The sequence below is a fragment of the Myotis nattereri genome (genome assembly GCF_964212035.1).
Source record: "Myotis nattereri genome assembly, chromosome: 3".
Taxonomy (NCBI): domain Eukaryota; kingdom Metazoa; phylum Chordata; class Mammalia; order Chiroptera; family Vespertilionidae; genus Myotis; species Myotis nattereri.
In genome coordinates this window covers 148,857,207-148,877,923 of record NC_138077.1, presented here as the reverse complement: position 1 = coordinate 148,877,923, position 20,717 = coordinate 148,857,207, and the positions used below count along the sequence as shown (strand labels likewise).

General features: G+C 41.7%; 1 protein-coding gene across 1 annotated transcript; it reads right to left on the bottom strand.

Moving 5' to 3' along the window:
* LOC308516736 (guanylate-binding protein 1-like) lies at nt 1-17,333 on the bottom strand. Its single transcript, XM_081087812.1, has 10 exons — nt 17,129-17,333; nt 16,490-16,617; nt 7,965-8,074; nt 7,504-7,700; nt 6,905-7,147; nt 5,279-5,559; nt 4,305-4,517; nt 3,463-3,565; nt 3,015-3,196; nt 1-1,469 (listed from the first exon to the last, which is right to left on the bottom strand). The coding sequence occupies exons 1-10, from the start codon at nt 17,316-17,318 to the stop codon at nt 1,356-1,358; spliced, it is 1,761 nt and encodes a 586-aa protein (XP_080943938.1). The 5' UTR covers nt 17,319-17,333; the 3' UTR covers nt 1-1,355.
* Nucleotides 17,334-20,717: the final 3,384 nt, after the last annotated feature.

The window sequence follows — 20,717 nt, the reverse complement described above, 5'->3', positions numbered from 1 at the left end:
GTAAATATGTAAGTTATATTTTGAGCAACTGAAAAAGCTTAAGTTCCTATCATATAACTCAACTGGGAAATTCCTTATATAAGTAGGTAGGCAATTTAAGGAAAATAAAAATAGAGATTTATGTAATGATTCTATAACTTTTGAAGCCTATTTTAGTGGAGATAAAACAAAGAAACAGAAAGAAAATAAAAAGATGTAATAAAATGTGTTTTATTTTCAGTCTTTAAAGTAATTCTTAATCCCCTTAGGGAAATTCAGGAGGCCTCCCCATAGACTTTTCACAACTGGGGAAACAAAGTGGTAGAGCTATTTAAAACTTTTTATGGTTATTTATGTTTAAAATTATGTACAAAGATATATGTATACAAGTCATAAATATTAAGAAAAATCAGTAGGTTTTCATACATGATTGCAAAGAATTAAGATAGTTTAACTTTACCATTATAAGCAAGCATAAAATAAAATGAGTCCCATCAGATATTTTGACACATTATCTAGCATTCCTTAGACAATTTATTTATAGGCTCTAAAGGATTATAAAGACATAGCAATGATCATTGAATTCAGTATAAACTGCTTTTTGATATAAAAAGTCCTGTTTAAGTTATGTCCTTGATGAGGATAACATAAAGGAAAGGCTTCTTTAGCTCTTTGGCCTATGACACAATTTCCATACCCGAAGTTCTTTCTAACTTCTAGAGCACCTCTACTTCATTACAGTGCTATTTGCTTGCAGTTTAGACTCTCTCTAAGCAAACTCTACTGAGCATGACCAGTAGTCACATCACTTCCCATAGACTGACTGCCTCCACGTAGTTGAGAACCGAACGTTGTCGCCGCTAAGAAGCTAGGTAAAGTGGTCACTCCCTGCAATGGCATCCAGCATATGACCACTTGACAGGAGTGCTGCCCACCTGAGTGAGTTCAAGATGTTGATCAAGTCCCATTTGACTGAGACTATTGTGAATCACACACACCCTAGGTCACTTTCAATCCCCCCTGAGAAAATTAGAGGGATGGCATTGAGGTAGAAGAGGAAGTTTCCCCTGAGAGAACCAGCCCACTATTTCTACCAAATAAATGCAGTGATCAAATGCCCTTTGTTATACAATTCATAATCTTTTCAAGGAAGTAATCATCATTGAAACTATTGAAATGTACATTTTACCAATAATGGGCATCAAAACTTAGTAACATAAAAAAAAAAACAAAAAAAAAACTTAGTAACAATACAAAAGTTTGATATAATTATTATAACACTTATTTAAATGGTAATTGTCCCACGTTTTATAGTTTCTTGTTTCTTTCTATCTTCAGTGAAAAGTGAACATGAAAAGAAGTTCAGATGTTTAGCTTTAGAGTAAGATACAATCATCATTTCGTGATTTTGCTTGCTGTAGTTGCTGAATCTCATTCTGAAGTCTTCTTATTTCAGCCGCTTCTCTCTCCCTCTGCTTTGCAGCCTCTTCCTGAAGAGTGACAAATAAAACTAAAGAGCTTAACAAAAAGTAATGTTTACATCACTGGGAGTGCGGGGTGGGGAGGATAAGCCAAAATCATTGACTATCCTCACTTATTTTTAAAAAACATATTTTTGATTGATTTCAGAGAGGGAAGGAAAGGGAGCGAGAGATAGAAACATCAATGATGAAAATCATTGATCGGCTGCCTCCTGCATGCCCCCTACTAGGAATCTAGCCCACAACCTGGCATGTGCCCTTGACCAGAATCTAACCTAGGACCCTTCAGTCTGCAGGCCAATGCTCTATCCACTGAGCCAAACCCACTAGGGCATATCTTCGCTTATTTTAAGCCATCAGTAACAATTCTCCCATATCTCTTTCTCTAGCTGCAGAAACATCACCATCTCTCAATTCCTGAAGGATTGGTGTTTCAAGAATTGTGCCCTGAGGTCCCTTCTCCCTTCCTCCTTGGGCAATCTGAGTCACATCTTGACTTCAGTTTTCATTTCTACACAGAGGAATGTCAGATCTAATGCTTTGAGGAAAGGCTTATACAACAACAACTGGGTGTCTAAGTGACAACCACACTCAGGTGAGGCGTCTGAGCCTTAGATCAGGGAATTTGTTTCCAGTCTCCACAGTTATAGGGCAGGAGTGGATGAAAGACTGAGGAGAGCAAGAACCCCAGGTTGACCATCTGCTCTTTAGTGTAGATCTGTATTCACAAAAATGTCTTGGAGGTTCTGGAAAACTAGGACCTACAGGTAGACTGGTCACCCTGGGGAAAGGGTTCACATAAGAATTCATACTAGGTTTGCAGAAATAAAAATACTGCAGTTCTCATTCTCTGGGAAGGCAGTTTGGATAACTTTCTAGGCTGTGTGATATGACATTTAGTTATCTCTTTGGAACCTAATGTTTTTAATGAGAAGAATGGGGACATAATGGTTCTGCTTCACAATGAACAGATTAGATGAGAGAATGTGCCTAAAGTACTTTGTACAGTACTTGCTACGTAGGAACTAATGCTATTCAGTGATGATGAAAATAAGGGCTTGGATGAAACAAACTCTGCAAGTTAAAAGCCTCAGAATCAGTGACAATTGAGGCAAAGACAGGGACATAATATGAAATCAATTTAACAAAGTAATCTAGGACCAAAGTAAAAGATTGTCTATAGCAATTAACCACTTAACAAAAAGACTACTGTGAGTTAGAAATATCCTTATTTACAAAGTACAGTGCTTATTCTGTGCTCAGCACTAATCTAAACACAAATATTTACTCACTTAACTATTAAAATTCCTATAAAAGAAGTATTATTACTGTCTCCACTTTCCACAAATGGAAACTAAGGGACAAATAATTGGCCCAAACCATATATTTAGTAAGATGTGGAGCTGGGATTCTTACCAGGCTGTCTGACTCCAGAGTCCTTGCCCTGAGCCATAAAGTTATGCTGTCTCTCCCTCTTTGTCACTGTTTCATGCTCTTACCAATACAGAGAGGGAGATGTGATTAAAATGATGAGATGAAATAACGGGTGAGTACCTGGAGCTGACGTTCCCGAGCCATCTGTTCCTGTGCCAGCTGTTGGGCTCTGTTTATCTCCATTTGTCTCAGTTGCTCCTGATGCTGTCTCTCCCTCTCCTCCATCATTTGCTGGTTCTGCCTTTGAATCTCCTCCAACCTTCGTGCTTCAGCCTTTGCAGCCTCTGCTTTCAAATATGCTTCTGAGAAAGAAGAAAATGACAAACTCCTCTAGTGTCCCTTCCTTCTGTCTCCTGCTCTTATTGCTTATTACTGCTTCATAGAAAAAATTCCCTGGGGCCATTTTGCCTTTTCAGATGACAGTACGTGCCCACCCAGATAAAGCTTGAAGAGCAAAAAGTCATCTTTGCCATTCTTGCTCTAGTTTAAAGATCCCAGGTAAGCCAGGCCAAATTAATTGAAAATGTACAGAAAGTTCTATTCTGCATTTCTTCCATTTTCCTCTCACCTTTCCTCTCCTTTTCCTTGGCAGTGAGAGCCAGGTCTGTCTGTAGAATGGCATCACTCATGGACTCCTTGGACTGCAAATAGTTCTGCAGAGCTTCTTCAGCCTAGGACCCCAAAGCCATGCAGTGAAAAGTAGGAAATGGTGATTGGGCATGTTGTAAACCTTTTTATTTATTTTTCTTCCCAGCATCTTTTCCTCCCCAGAACTGCTCAGCGTGCACTCCGTGGAACTGTCAATCAAGCCTCTTTTTCACAGGAGTGGGCACAAACTCTGGGCTGGCTCATCAGAGCACACAAGTTCACCCAAGTTCAGGTGAGAAAATGCTCAACATGGATGTTTTAGAGACGGATACAGATGCTGGGGAAATGCTCTCTCTCCTCTGAGACTGAGGGCAAAAGATCTAGTTAAGCTTGGAGATGTTGGTGTCCTCTTTGCTGCCATGCCTGAGAATGAAGCCAGTAGGAAAACAGAACAGAAAACTAAGTGGGAGTTGGAAAGAAAAAAAGGAAGGGGGAAATTGATGACATTGTTTAAATTCCTGAATGTAGCTGTAGTTGCAACTACATTTAAATGTTTTATGTAAGCCAATGAATTACTCTTTTTTCCTGTTCCTTTCAATTACTGCAATTCTGTCCTATGTAACCAAAAAAGTCCCTTTGTTGCAGTGAATGTTGATGGTTGCAGTAAAAGTCTGGTGATTATGGTGATAGTTCAGTTTAATTCTACAGCTATCATTAGAGTATAAATACTTTCTTCCTGTCTTCACTGGATTTTGAAAGAAGCCCTTCCCCACTCCAAACCCCGAACAATTTCCCACAATTAATGCATGAAACAAGGAATACCTGTATTCCTTTCCTGGGCTCCTGATAGTACTTTGCCTTCAGCTCTTCTCTCTTCTGAATGAAGAGGCGGTGCCCTCCAGGCTTTGAGTAAACCCCCTGCTTCACATATTCCTCTAGAGGACCAAAAATTGCTTGAAGTAAAGCTGAGCAACGATCTGATGATGCCTCCAAGTTCTGCTTACGAAAGTCATCTTGCTTTGCTTCCAGCAGGGTCTTCAAAGGGACAAAAGCCCATGGAAAAGATGTTAGCAATGCTTCAGTATTTCTACAAGTGATTCTCAGAGAGAATCTCTATATTGATTTTCTAGAAACTAGAGAACAACAGCAAGACTATATCCTTCCTACCAAGCCTAGGAAAGGTCCAAGGATGTTATGGTATAGAAAAATGACTTTAGTTTTGTGTTCCAAATCTCCTGAAACCCATTTCTCTTGATATTTCTGCTTTAGATGTGATCTTCAGACTACAGATATCTAACCTCAGGCCCTAATTTTTTGTACAACCTACTCATTTACAACCATTCCTTATTTCTGTATTTTCCTGGGCTTTGGATTCCCAACAAGGAAGGGCAGTGGAATAATTAGCTAGAATGATATGAGTGGATACTATTAAACCTGGAGACATGATATTTTAGTAGAACCATTTGGCAATTCTGTGTACTAGATTAATATAAAAGAAAAGTTAATTAATACTTTATGAATGCAATTTTTAAAGAATAAGATTAATTTAAAAAATTAGTTCATGGTTGTAACATGGTGAGTTGTGAGTGTGTGAAAGTATTAAAATCCATACAACCCAGAGTAGTTACATGTTGCTTGTTTGTTTGTTGTCAGAATAAAAGTGATATCTTGATCATGTAAGAATCGTTATTTTCCAGTCTAGTAAGAATTGCTTTTCTTAAGTCCCCATTTTGCATTTCCTAGCAATACTTGTATTACATGTAAGCCCCAGGAGCAGAGCAAAGAATATTAATTACCTCTAATTCCTTCTGGAACTTTTGGTCCACATCCTTGAAGGAATTATTGATGAAGATTTCGATGGCTTCCTTCTCACTGGTCCTATGCAGGTCCAGCAGCTCTTGGAGGTTTTCCGTGGGGAGCTGCACCTTCTGAGCCATCTGCTGGTCATAGTGGGCAATGGCCTTTTGTATTGCAGCTGAATTCTTGATTTGGGCCAAGGCCAAGACTGTATTCTCCATGCTGGGCAGGTTCCCACTGCTGATGGCATTGACATAGGTCAGCACTAGATTTTCTAGACCTTCACAGGGGAAAGAGATGCATGCATTATTTGTAGAAAAAAAGGACACACTCTAAAATTGGATAGTTCTGAGAATGTTAATTTAACAATGCATTGCCTGAGCTTTTTCAGTATTCTGCATAGTGTTCAAGTGGCTCAAATATGTGCTTTTTGTTTGTTTTGTTTTTGAAAATTGTGTGACTAAGAAGCCAGATCTTTCTTTGGGAAAAGAAAGTCTTTAAAGGAGAAACATCAAGCTCTATGTAATCATCCTGATGCCATCCTTTTTCTATTGAGAAATGAGGAAATGGTTAAAGTTATGCCTATTCATTTTATTAGATTGCTATAGGCCTTTCTGGCCTCTTTATTTTTTCCTTTCTTTCTCACTTCCTCAGGTTTCATTTTCCTTCAGACTTCCCTTTTCTCTTCCACTTCAGTATGCAAAGCTGGTAAGAGTATTAGCTGAAAAAACACAAAGTGAACAAATTAGACTGTCTCGCCTTTACTCTTTGTTAGAACTTTCCTATTTGTCTTCGTTGTCCCTTGCATACTTTTGATTGCATTCACCATTCTTCTAGAACATCAATTTTCAACCTTTTCCATCTCATGGCACACATAGACTATTACTAAAATTCTGCTGCACACCAAAATATGTGGGGTTTTTTTTTCCTGATCTGACAAAAAAAAAAAAAGGTATAATTTAGATTCATTCATACCAGTTGGCTATTGTGTTGACTGTTATCATATTTTTATTTGACATTCTAAAGGAAAAGAAGTCAGTGCCGTTGACTAAATAGTCGGGTATTGCATGTTTTAAGAATTATTGAGGCACACTGGTTGAAAGTCATTGCTCAAGAGTATAGCAATCATTCATAGACTTCTGAGGCATAGTGTCTTTAGAGAAAAAAATCTGGTCCAAGATGCTTTCTTAGATTTCCTTTAAAGCTCTAGACAACTTGAGCCTCTGTTTATTTAATCTTTATATCAAGTAGGTTCCATTTTAACAGAGAACCTATATGTTATCTTGCGCTTATCTAAGGCTGTGACACATAATAAGTATCCATTATATTCATGGAATAAATGTTGCCAACTCATGTGGTTAGTCCAATGGACCACTTATGAATAGAACTCTTTAACTTGATCTTTTCTTCAGATGATATTGCTATTATATCCTAGATTAGAGGCATTACTTAAAAAATCAGTAGGAATGTTTTGGGTACCCACTGGAACTTAAAAATGTGATGTATATAATTTTCTTGGTCATAACTGATGAAGGATTTTCAACATAGACAGTGAAAGGAGAAACTTTTAACAGTGCCCCATTCTTTATGTTGAGTTGAAGGAAAATCCTAAGGAAGGTACTCACGAGGTCCATTGACCTGGATGCCTCCTGAAAGAGTTTTTGCCTTGGAATGGTGAAAGATGTAGGAACAGAAATCTGCCACTTGTTGCACAAAGTCAGGATCCAGTTCATCGTTATGCAGTGTCGGAAGATGGGCAAGCTTCTTCCGGTGAGTGGGCGAGTCAAAGACAAAGCATTTCTTTCTTGCAAAGAATGTCTGTATGCAATGACGGGGCAAATTGAAATTTTTATGATTTTCATCAGTGTCTGGGGAAGAAAAAATTGGGCTTTATTTAGTATAGAACTAGCATTCATTTTAATGTATTTCCCATGAATAAATTTGTCTTGAACCTGATGTTATCTATTTCAACACATCTCTATAAACTCTAAGCAAAATGTTAAAAGGTAACCCATCAGAGAAAGGAAGAAAGAAAAGTAATTTTCTCCAAGAACATTCAGTAATTCAATCTCATATTGAATCTAATAGTTCACTTTAAATTAGTAATGCTCATTATTTACTTGGCAGTTTAACCAAATGATTAAATATAGGAAACTATAAATGTAACCACTTACACATAGAGATATTCTTCTCTCTCTCTTTCCGAAATTAAAGTCCCTGTTACCTTTTTTCAGCTTCAACGAGTTCTCCAGGTAGTCATCTGCTGTGATGTGTTTCCCGTCTGCTTCCAGGGAAAGGTAGAAATCTCTCAGAGTCCACACTAAGTCTGGACAGAAGCTCACAGCATCCGCTGCATCTTCAACCCCATCAAGATCAGGTGGAGAAACTGTCCTGATCTGATTTGACAGTTCTATTACATAACTGAGATATAATTAAGGAAAACTGGTTGGAAATAGGACTGCATCTAAGCCCATATTGCATTCCTTACATCCTTATACCATTATGTTCTCTTTTGGTTGTAACCAATTCTTCATAACCTCAGTAAGTATAAGGGCTGTTTTTCTTGTACTTTTAATGTTTATCACGTTTTTATTTTTGTGTTTGATTCAAAAGGTTCATAAACACAGCTGGTGGATAGAAGAGTTTTCTCTGGCTTTGGTGCCATCCTGGATCATAAAAGGATATTGCAATAGATCGATAGCCCTCTGGTCAATTGTGTTCATGGTGTTGTAAACAAAGGTACTACTCAATAGTATTGCCAGTGCAAAGATCTGAGTATCATTGTTCTGGTCACCCTAGAAGTCAAAACAAATTTAAATCATGTCTCATGGCATTCCCAGATGAGCAATCATTAAAAATAAGCCCCTGATCTACAATGTTAAATGAACAAACAAAAGTGATTGTGAAAAACATATCACTTTGAATAGAATAGTTCTGTCATTAGCATTGATCATTTTTGTTGCTATTTTCACTATATTTTAATTTATATTGACACGAAAACATACATGGTGATGACTACTGAATGTCATTGGACTTTTGGCATATGTTTTTACAAATCTTCCCCTATCTCAACCATATCACTGATGACCAATGAGGGTCACCCTTGCTGGCTGGTTCCAGGTGGAATGTTGGGGTGTCATGGATTCTGTTGTGGCTGGAGGCTCCATGGTGACCCAGCTGTCCTGTATTGATGGTCTATGGAGGTGCTATGGTCCTCTATAGAGCTGGGCTCAGGGCCCATTATTGGGTGAAGAGGCTGTGGGGCTGCTGGCCAGAGTCCACGCCTCCCCGTCCACGTCCTCCAATCGGAGATATTTGTGTGTCCATCTGTCAAAGGCTTCTTGGTGGATCTCGTATTTATAGTCAGATTTGTTCCATCTGTTCAGAGTCCACCTATGTAAGACGTGAAGTGCACCTGGCAAAGGCACTGGCTGGACAGATGGAGGAGCAATGCCAACTCATTAAGTTGAGCGTGGCTAAAGAGTAGTGCAGGAGGATAGAGTCATCCTTAGACAATGCCAGGCATGAGAAAGAGTCATTAAATATACCCGGCCTTGCCCACGCTTGCAGAAAGGCGACCATGACCTACTGGGCGCTGAAGCAGGAAATTACATCCCTGGTTCACGAACTGAAGGGAGAGAGATCCAAATGCTCCAGACAAGAGGAGGAGATGGTGGAGATGCTAAAGACCCTCAGGTACCTGGAAGAGGCCGTGAAAATCTCCACTTCACAAGCTGCTGTTCCAAACCTGCCAGGATGCCAGGAGCCACGCCCTGATGGTCCCCTCCTCAGAGGTGGACCTGGGTCCTAAAGCAGCACTGTTCCCTCCTCTCCACTTGGGCCTCTCCAGCTGCCTGCTGTGCTGCCTGCCTCCACCTCCACCTGAGGATCCCTGAGACTAGTGGATGCATCCCTAGGCTGAACTCCTCCTCCTCTACTGTGAATATTTCTCTCTTCTCCATGTCCAGCGCTGCTAGAGAGTGGTCAGGTTCCTGAGTAGGGGCGGCTCAGGATTGAGAAAATGAAAGAAAGAGACAGACACAGAGATGGAAAGAAAAAGCTGGGGCTGGGTGGGAACACTGTCCTCTGATGGAGAAACAGGAACAAGGACCCAGAGCCAATACAGCGTGTTTATTTTATACAGCAAAAAAACAGAAGTTTCACTAAAAGTCAAGACACAGGAGATTATGTGCATTCTTGGGTAGGCTGGAGTCGTATTCATTCCTGGTGCTTGGCTGGATTTAAATAACAAAACCTACTCCCTGGCACCTGGGCTGAAGGTCAAGCTGACAACACTCCTGCCAATGCCACTGGATTCAGCTGACAATAACTAAAGAAATGCCCATGTGCCTTCTCAGGTGCTCTCTATACTCCACTAGCTGTACACAGTGGTCAGCTCCTGCAGGACAATTCCTCCACATGTAAAGAACACAATACTTGCTGCACTCACCAAGAAATGCGGACTTCTCTACAGTCACAGAATGTTTCGATTCTCTCTTAGCAGCAGTGAAAGAAATGCTGTAAAGGGTTGTATCTTTGACTCAAATTGTCTTCATCAACCTACATTTCTCAGACTTTTGTCATCATTATATATGGTAATCTAAGTCAACATTAATATTTTATTAGCTTCTTAACTGTTCTATTTTAATTTAAAAATATATGCAGCTTTGCAATAAAGGCATTTAATTGTCAAAAAAAAAAAAAGCCACTGAAATCTGGAGGTTTGTACAACATGTAGTATTAATTATCATATTTACAAAATGGCCAATATAGTATAGTTTTTTCCAAACAAGTTATATAAGTTAATTTTTAGGAAAAGACTACTTACCATAAAAATGAAAGTTTATTTTGATTAAACTGGAGCTTGTTTGTTTATAAATATTAATCAATTATAAAACATGCATTAAACTCTATAAAATAAAATTTCAGTGTACATGAATTTTATGTACTGTATGGCATTTTCCTCAGGTTTGAGATGACTTGTCTCTCTGGATCCCAGCTCATTAGATGTTTTTTTCTTAAAGTTTATTTTTTATTGTTGGCAATATTACATATGTCCCTTATTTTTATCCCACTTCCCCCTCCACCCAGACCCTACCCCACCCCAGGCCTTAACCACACTATTGTCTGTGTCCTTGGATTATGCATATCTCTCTATATAAAAAGCTGTTATGCTAAGTGTCTGACCATCCAACTGGTCGCTATGACATGTACTGACCACCATGGGGCAGACGCTCAATGCAGGAGCTGCCATGATGCACATTGGCCATTTAAAAATAAATGGCACTGCAGATCTGGCACCCAAAAAGCAAGACTCAGCTTCCCCCAAGTGGGACACAGGCTCTGCCACCACCCCAGAGCAACAGCCCACCAAATCACAGCCATGCAGACCCTATGGCGTGAAATGTGGCCCACAGCCCAGCCTATCCTGGAAATAGTCACTGTGGGTGCTGGGTAATGATGTCATGTAGCAATGCCCAGCTTCCTCTCCCTCGTGACTAGATTCCTTGGAGTTTCTTCAACCTAGGAACGTGACTTGCTTTATAGCCAGGTGGAAGCATTTTACACTTTAACCAAATGTCTGTGAAGCATTTTCCCATCCCTCATCTCATTCGATCCTCACAGAAGTCCTGGAGTAGGTAGATAAGAGACTTGGTAGAATCCTATTTTCTTTTCATTAGCCAGAAAACAGAGATTTAGAAACTTGACCCGACTGAAAAGAAGTAAGAAATGGTGGGCCTTGAAAATGACTTCAGGTTTTCTCACTGTGCATAATATAGTCAGACACTGCTGCAGTGAAATATTTTACTCTTTCTTCTCCCTGAGTGATCTATAATAATAATCTGCTTTGTGTTGATATTTACTGCTGTGTTGCTGACAATTACCTGAAAGAGAAGTTGGGGTGCTTCACTGGGCTGGAAAAAGTTTAACTAAATCAGAAAGCAGGTCTAATTAAGCAAGTTTATTCTATATCTATAAAAGGCTAAGTTGACTTGCACATGTGTGATACATATAAAGCTCTCACTGGTGCCAATTGCATGCATGTGTTTCGATTGATTGTGAATTTGGTTGTCACTTCTATTATAGAGAAAGGGCGAGTAGCGATATTAAAATATTTCTTCGAATTAATTTCCTTTCAATGTTCACGAATCCGTGCACTGGGCCACTAGTATGCATATAAGTTCTTTGGTTAATCTCTTTCTATCTCTTTCCTACTTCCACTCCCCTCCTCTCTGAGATCTGTCAGTCTGTTCTATATACCCATCCCTCTGGATCTATTTAGTTAATCAGTTTATTTTGTTCTTTAGATTCCACATATAAGTGAGATCATGTGATATTTTTCTTTCTCTGACTGGCTTATTTCAGTTAGCATAATGGTCTCCATTATGGACCTGGTCTCCAGGTCCATCCATGTTCTTGCAGAGGGTATGAGATCCTTCTTTTTTACAGTTGCATAGTATTTCATTGTGTAAATATACCACAGGTTTTTATCCACTAACCTACTGATGGGCACTTGGACTGTTTCCAGATCTTAGCTATTGTAAATAATGTTGCTATGTATATAGAAGTGCATATATTCTTTCTGATTGGTGTTTTGGGATTCTTAGAATATATTTCCAGAAGTGGGACAAATGGCAGTTCCACTTTTAATTTTTAGAGGAGACTTCGTACTGTTTTTCATTGTGGCTGCACTAGTCTGCATTCCCACCACGAGTACACTGGTTTCCCTTTTCTCTGCATCGTTGCCAGCACTTGTTGTTTATTGATTTGTTGATGGTAGCCATTCTGGCAGGTGTGAGGTGGTACCTCATTATAGTTTTAATTTGCATTTCTCTGATGATTTGTGATGTTGAGCATTTTTTCCATATGTCGCTTGGCCATCTGTATATACTCTTTGGAGAAGTGTCTATTCAGATGCTTTGCCCATTTTTTAATTGGATTGTTTCCCTTTTGTTGAGTTGTATGAGTTCTTTATCTATTTTGGAAATTAACCTCTTACCAGATATATTATTGGGGAATTTGTTCTTTGATATTTGGGTTCTCTTTTCATTTAGGTCAGCGGTTCTCAACCTGTGGGTCTTGACCCCTTTGGCGGTCGAATGACCCTTTCACAGTGGTCGCCTAAGACCATCCTGCATATCAGATATTTACATTATGATTCATAACAGTAGCAACATTACAGTTATGAAGTAGCAACGAAAATAATTTTATGGTTGGGTCACAACATGAGGAACTGTATTTAAAGGGCCAGAAGGTTGAGAACCATGGATTTAAGTGATGGCTTCTTTTGCAGTGCAGAAACTTTATAGTTTGATGTCCCATTTGTTTTATTTTTTTCTTTTGTTTCTCTTGCCCTAAAACAGTGATGGTGAACCTATGACATGCGTGTCAAAGGTGACATGCGAACTCATTTTTTTGGTTGATTTTTCTCTGTTAAATGGCATTTAAATATATAAAATAAATATCAAAAATATACATCTTTGTTTTACTATGGTTGCAAATATCAAAAAATTCCTATCTGTGACACGGCACCAGAGTTAAGTTAGGGTTTTTCAAAATGCCGACACGCCGAGCTCAAAAGGTTCGCCATCACTGCCCTAGAAGATGTAAGAAAATTCTGCTACATGAGATGTCTGAGATTTTACTGCCTATGGTTTTTCTGGGATTCTTATGGTTTCTTGACTTACATTTAAGTCTTTTACGCATTTTGAGTTTATTCTTGTGTATGATGTAAGTTGGTCTAGTTTCACATTTTTTCATGTATCTGTCCAATTTTCCCAACACCACTTATTGAAGATACTGTCTTTACTCCACTGTATGTTCTTGCCTCCTTTCAAAAATTAATTGACCAGCCCTGGCCGGTGTGCTCAGTGATTAAAGCATTGGCCCCAGGACTGAAGGGTCTCAGGTTCGATTCCCAGTCAAGGGCACATACCTTGGTTGTGGGTTTGCTCCCTACCCCCGCTTGAGCTCGTGTGGTAGGCAACCAGTGGATGTGTCACTTTCACATCAGTGTTTATCTGTCCCTGTCTCTCTCTCTCTGCTTCTCTTGCCTCCCTTCCACTGTCTCTGAAAAGCAATGGAAAAAGATATCCTCAGATGAGGATTAAAAAAAAAAAACTTAATTGACCATAATGGTGCATGTTTATTTCTGGGTGCTCTGTTCTGTTCTATTGATCTATTTGTCTGTCCTTGTGCCAGTACCAGACTGTTTTGATTACAGTGGCTTTGTAGTATAGTTTGATATCCAGTATTGTGATCCCTCCAACTTTGTTCTTCTTTCTCAAGATTGCTGTTTTAGGTAGGTATACTATGACTCTGAGACTTGGATGGGGGCCTTATGTAGTAGATGTCCTGTGGGCCTCAGTCATGCCGTTTCCTTTATCTTCTGAGCTGGGTGCTCTAAGAATGACGGTGGTATGGGTTATGTGGGCTCTTCTGTTGAATTTGGGTCTTGATTGCTGTTGTCCCATTTGTAGGTGGGCTCAGCCCTCAGGTTTATTGACACTGAGTCTCAACCCTGACCAAGCATGCCAACTGTTATAAAGGTGCTGACAGAATAAAACAAGGCAAAACCAGACCAAACCCAAAACAACATATTTTCATATTTTTTAAAAACAACCACAACTATAAAAACAACCATATCAAAAAGACTCAAAAAAACAAACAAAAAACACCCCTGCATGAAAGAATACTAGAAGACACAAGACCAAAAGAATTAAAAGAGAAAAAAAAAAAGAGAATATGAAAGCAAAGAAGGAAGAGACCAGAAATAGGATAACTATGAAAAATAAAAGGTAAAAAAAGAAATAAAATAATAATAACCTAAAAAGTAATAATAATGAATAAAATAATATATAGAATAGGAAAAGAAAACTAGGGAAAGAAAAGAGAAAGAAAAAAATTTAAATTAAAAATTTTATAAAAGTAAAGAGAAAGAGACAAAATAGACTCAACTGAAATATAGCAATGAGAGAATATGAAAAAAAGAGAGAAAAAAGAGAAAGAAAAACCAAAGCCCACCAAAACAAAAAAACTTTTGCATTTGCTGTTTGCGGAGCTTGCTGGATTTTGCTCCAATGCTGTTGGATCTGGCCATTTGGTGTGTGGCCTCCGGCCTCCATGGCAGTTCTCTGGTGAGTCACTATACTGTCCCTGCCTGGCCCTGGGCAACCTGACTGAAGCCCTGCAGGGCAGATCCCCAAGTAATCGGTGGGCAGGGCCTCCCTAGCCCAGGGGCTGAGGCAGCTCCAGGACTGCTCTCCCTTCCTCCGGGGAACTGGGCTCTGTGGGGAGGGGTCCTGGTTCGGATTATTTAAACAGACTGGCCTTGGGGCGCCATGCTTTTAGCTTACAGAAGGGATAAGGCAGCACTCTTCTCCTTCTAATGCCTCAGCTCTGCCTGGGTCACTAGCACCCCCTTATGGCCACCTCAAGCAGGAGGGGATAAAAACAAACAAACAACAACAAAAAACCCAGCCCCGCTTGGCTCTCTAACCTTTCAGCACAGCTGGCTCTCGCAAGGAGGGGCATCTGCCTAGGCTTCCACCAGGCCAGATGTCCAGTCCCCGGGGACAGATTTCCAGTGCAGAGCCCTTCCAAAAGTGGGGGAAGGGGCGCCTCCTCTTTGTGGGAGGTGGGAAGGGTGGCGCCTCTTTCCTAGGGCACACTGTCTGGCCCCCAACCTGCTCTCTGCTGAAAGTTCTTTCAGAGAATAATCCGACCCTCAGATTCACTGCTGGGTGATCTGCTCAGACCCCTCTGTGGGTCTGGAGTTCTGCTGCATGGCCCTTCCGCAGACACCCTCTGGGCGAGCTTCCAGGCTGATGTTGAAATTAAGCATTCTGCCTGGGATAGTGTGGTCTGAGCACTTATTATACACAAGGTAGTCTACATTATCTTATCTAGTATTCAAAACAACGCCGTAGGATAAATTTATAACTATCTCCATGTTACCAATGAGGAAAATGAAGCACAAGTTGAGGTTGACCATACGAATTCGTAGTAAATCACAAGCAAAAGCAAAACAAGAGTTAAACAATAGAGAAGTTCAAGGGAAAGATCCAGTTGTGTGCTAGAGCCAGCTTACACCAGCCCACAGGAGCTGACTGTGAAATTCCAAACCCTGGGTTTCCTGACTTCACTTTGGGAACTTGGACTCAGCTATGAGGGGGTTGAGGGTGGGGAAGGGCGCATTTAGATTATTGGCAAGTACTACAAGTCAAGGCTTTTTAGCTTCCCTACCCCAGGAGGCTGGTTGTTAAATAAACACTTACCAGCAAAGAGTGGGAAGAGCTTATGTATCAAATGATAAGATGGGTAAGACCAAAGGAAAATCAAAGATTTAAAGATTTGGAAACAGTCTAAGTGCCCATCAGCAAATGAGTGGATTAAAACACTGTGGCATATCTACATAATGGAATACTACACTGCGGTGAAAAAGAAGGAATTCTTACCATTTGCAACATCATGGATGGAACTGGAGAGCATTTTGCTAAGCAAAATAAGCCAGTCAGAGAAAGATAAATATAACATGATCTCACTCACTTATGGAATATAAGGAACAACATAAACTGATGAACAAAAACAGATCCAGAGACAGAGAATCATTGATCAAACTGTCAAACCTCAGAGGGAAGGTAGGGGAGGGTGGGGGTAAGGGGGAGAGATCAACCAAAGGACTTGTATGCATGCATATAAGCCTAACCAATGGACACAGACAACAGGGTGGTGAGGGCATGAGTGTGGGGGGTTGGGGGGGTAACAGGGGGATGAGAACACATATGTAATACCTTAATCAATAAAGAAATTTAAAAAAAGGAACAAATAGGAGTGGAAACCTGAAAAAATAAATAAAGAGATTTACTCTTATCAAAGTCAGAGAGCCACGGGTCCAGAGCCCCAATTTGAACTCTGAGCCAGAGCTGAGTACTAATCACTATTCTCTGCAGGATCAGACTTGGGACAGTGATTTTATTTGCACTGTCTTTCTGTATTTTGGTTAATGGCCTAGCCCCACATTAATGGAGTCTCTCCATCATGACTTTGGCTTAGAAATATTTTTCTCACTTCAGGTTTCCAAACTTTGACTATTAAATATAGAAAAGGAAATAAAGATATACTCTGTTCAAGTGGAAGTACAAAAAAAACCTCTGTAAAGAATGTTCAGAGATGAGAAGGCTGATGAAAAAGGAATCCTTGTTCCTCACCTTCTCTACATCTCCCAGTCCCTCGGTGTCCAGCAGAACCAGGGTGTGATTTGGTTCCTCTGGATGAGGCACACACCACATCCAGATTCCCTTGGTGTGAGACTGCACCGTGGATCCAACAGAGAAGCCTGCAGGGGGAGCAGAGAGGTTGTAATAGATGAGTGATCTGGAAATTAGAGATGTTCTTGACAAATGAGCTAGGGCTTAAGGAGAGCAAGATGTGGAGATGGAGCAAAGAATAACCATTATTGATCTGAACTGCAATAGAGAGATGGGAAAATAAGAGTATCAGGCACCACAGGTTGAAAACTTGATGATTTTTTAAAACAAGAATATTATGCTACTAAAATTTTAATAGTTTATAATTTTATATATGTTGTTTTATTGATGTCTTCCTCTTTATGATTAGAAAACATTTTTCTTTTTCCAAGTATCTATTAAGTAAAAAGAAAAAGAGGTGATATTTCAGAAACAGACCTCTGTCCTTTACCTCCAAGAAGATAATTAGCCAGCTATGGCCCAAACATTACCTTTCAATATTCCTGCCCATCTCTAACTTTCTCTCCTCATAACTCTGTACTCATGCTGGGAGTGTGGGTGAAAAGGACGACTCGGCAGAGCTTAGCTGTTGTCACTCACCCTCATTCTGCCCAGCCAGTTTGTTCATCAGGTAGGATTTGCCAGTGCGGTAGAGGCCCACAATAGCCACCACGACAAGGGGCTGGGTGATGGCAGAGAGGATCTCCAAAGCTTCCTGATTAACTACCAGTTTCCCTTCGATGTTCTCAATGAGGCACACTGGGCCTGGCATGTGGATCTCTGAGGCCATGTCCAGGGTGTGACCTTGTCTGCAAGGGAATAGATGGGATGGATTAGAACTTCCAGTCTCTAAGCAGAGAAAGTCATTTTGCTTCCTGAACCTGGGAACATTCTACTCCCCAGCATGGCCTAAATTTCTAAAGAAATTATTATTATTACCAGAGGCCTGATACATGAAAATTTGTGCAAGAATGGGCCTTCCTTCCCTGGCTGCTGGCAATGCCTTCGCTCTGGCCCAGAGCCAACTTTCTGCCTTCCCATGCTGCCCAGAGGCCCGGAGCAGCTGGGTGGTGCGGAACGCCTGTGTCCCGCCCCACCCTGCCCCTGGCCACTTGGTGCCTATGAATGCAAATTAACCTGCCATCTTTGTTGGGTTAATTTGCATACTCACTCCAGATTGGCTGGTGGGTGTCATGAAGGTACAGTGAAGGTATAAGATAATTTCATTGCACCTTTCTCTTTTATTAGTGAAGATTATTATTATTATTATTACTAGAGGCCTGGTGCACAAAAATTTGTGCACTCAGGGGGGTCCCTCAGCCCAACCCTTGCCCTCTCACAGTCTGGGACCCCTCAGGAGATGTCCAACTGCTGGCTTAGGCCCACTCCCTGGGGGAGCAGGTATTAGCTGGCAGTCAGACATCCATCTGGCAGCCCAGGAGCCCTCGGTAGATGTCCACTTGCCAGCGGGGAGCAGGCCTAAGCTGCAGTTGGACACCCTTAGTGCTGCTGAGGAGGCAGGAGAGGCTCCCACCACCACCACCTGGCAGCTGTCAGCCTGGCTTGTGGCTGAGCAGAGTTCCCTCTGTGGGAGCGCACTGACCACCAGGGGGAAGTTCCTGCATTGAGCGTCTGCTCCCTGGTGGTCAGTGTGTGTCATAGTGACTAGTCATTCCCAGTCATTCTGCTGTTAGGGTCAATTTGCATATTACCCTTTTATTATATAGGATTATTATTATTATTTTTAATGACAGCAAAGCAGGTCATAGGGAAATAAGTCCTAAGTCCACTAGAGATCTACTATAGGGTACTCCACTGCTTCTTAAGTATTTATGGGCTCATGGAAAACCATTCCCTGAATCTCATCTATTGCTAGTTTGAATCTGACTCTCCTCCGCTGGTTTTTGGCTTGTTTATGTTTCTTAGGTTTTACCTCCCTGAATCCCCAAATGGAATCTTTATGAGCACTATTTATTATATTATACTTCTTGCCTTTACCCCATCTAAACTTGCTATTCTGTAATGTAGAGGTATGTCCGGACAAAGTGTATTATAAATCCTGGCAGGTCATCACATAGCATTCTTGAACAAATCATAGTTATTTAAGATAATTTTCATATAGCTATTGGTGTGCCTTTTTCAATCAAAACATTTAAGTATGATCATTTTATGAATGAGAAAATGAGTGAAAATACTTTTTTAAAAATATATTTCTATTTATTTCAGAGAGGAAGGGAGAGGGAGAAAGAGAGCAAAACATCAATGATGAGAGAGAATCATTGATTGGCTTCCTCCTGCACACCCTCTGGGTACTGAGCCCGAAACTCAGGCATGTACCCTGACCGGGAATCAAACCATGCCCTCCTGGTTCATAGGTTCAATGCTCAACTGAAAAAAAACTTTCTTTTAAATATATTTTTATTGATTTCAGAGAGGAAGGGAGAGGGAGAGAGAGATAGAAACATCAATGATGAGAGAGAATCATTGATTGGCTGCCAACTACATGCCCATTACTGGGGATCGAGCCTGCAACCTGGGCATGTGCCCTTGACTAGAATGAAACCTGGGACCTATCCATCGAGCCCAACCAGCTAGGGCTGACAAGACTTTTAAAAACAATACTTAATCATTTATTTGGGGGCTTCAATTCCTACAACCTGATAAAACATGTTTAAGCTAGCTGAGATTTAAGCAAATGCTTTCTCTTCTGCTTTGCCTTATCACAAAGAACAATTTTATTTCATTTTATAAGTGACTAGTGGTCCAGTGCACAAAATTTGTGCGCATTAAAAGGGAATTAATTAGAGAGGGTAGGAACGCAAGGCTCATGTTCCCGGGCCTGCACAGAGAGGCAGAGATGCGAGACTCACATCCCTGGGCTCATTGCCAGGGTCAGGGAGATGAGCCTCACATCCCAGGGCCTTATGGTGGGGTTGGGGATGTGAGCCTCATGTGCCCAGGCCAGAGCAGGGGCAAGGATGCGAGCCTCACATCCCGGGGCCCATTGCTGGGGTCGGAGATACTAGTCTCATGTCTCCGGGTTGGCACAGGGGTGGGGACACAGCCTGCTTATCAGTTGTTACGTGTCGGCGTCCTGACCAATTTGCATATTATCCTATTATAAGTATAGACTAGAGGCCCGGTGCACAAAAATTTGTGCACTCGGGGGGGGGGGAGGGGGTCCCTCAACCCAGCCTGTGCCCTCTCGCAGTCTGGGACCCCTTGGGGGATGACCACCTGCTGGCTTAGGCCCACTCCCCCAGGGGATTGGGCCTAAGCTGGCAGTCAGACATCCCTCTGGCAGCCTGGGAGCCCTCGGTAGATGTCCACTTGCCAGTGGGGAGCAGGCCTAAGCTGCAGTTGGACACCCTTAGCGCTGCTGAGGAGGTGGGAGTGGCTCCCATCACCACCACTGTACTGGCAGCTGTCAGCCTGGCTTTTGGCTGAGCAGAGCTCACCCTGTGGGAGCACACTGACCACCAGGGGGCAGCTCTTGCATTGAGTGTCTGCTCCCTGGTGGTCAGTGTGTGTCATAGTGACCAGTCATTCCCAGTCATTCTGCTGTTAGGGCCAATTTGCATATTACCCTTTTATTATATAGGATAGAGGCCTGGTGCATGGGTGGGGACCAATTGGTTTGCCCTGAAGGGTGTCCCGGATCAGGGTGGGGGTCCTGTTGGGGTGCCTGGCCAGCCTGGGTGAGGGGCTGAGGGCTGTTTTCAGGCTGGCCAAGCCCCCCAGCGGGAATCCTCACCCCATGAGGTTGTGGCCAGCCTGGGTGAGGGGCTGATGGCTGTTTGCAGCTGGTCACACCCCCTTCAGGGTGGGGGTCCCGTTGGGGTGCCTGGCCAGCCTGGGTGAGGGGCTGATGGCTGTTTGCAGGCTGGCCATGGCCCCCAGTCACCCAAGCTCCCAGTGGAGGCTGGCTGGAAGCAGGTATCTGGGATTTATTTATCTTCTATAATTGAAACTTTGTTGCCTTGAGTGGAGGCCACAGCCAGCCAGGGCAGGCAGGAAGCGTGGCTTCCTCCATCGCAGGGGTAACCAAGCCTCCTGCTTGCTCCAGCTCCGTGGCTGCCGGCCACCATCTTGGTTGGGTTAATTTGCATATAGTCGCTCTGATTGGCTGGTGGGCGTGGCTTGGGCATAGAGGAGGTGTGGTCAATTTGCATGTTTCTCTTTTATTAAA

Coding starts and splice junctions, on each gene's coding strand:
- LOC308516736 (XM_081087812.1), bottom strand. CDS start 17,318: ATGGCCTCAGAGATCCACATGCCAGGCCCAGTGTGCCTCATTGAGAAC. Junction 7,701..7,964: donor AGGGCTATCGATCTATTGCA/ATATCCTTTTAT, acceptor ATTATATCTCAG/TTATGTAATAGAACTGTCAA. Junction 4,518..5,278: donor AGTTCCAGAAGGAATTAGAG/GTAATTAATATT, acceptor GTCCCTTTGAAG/ACCCTGCTGGAAGCAAAGCA.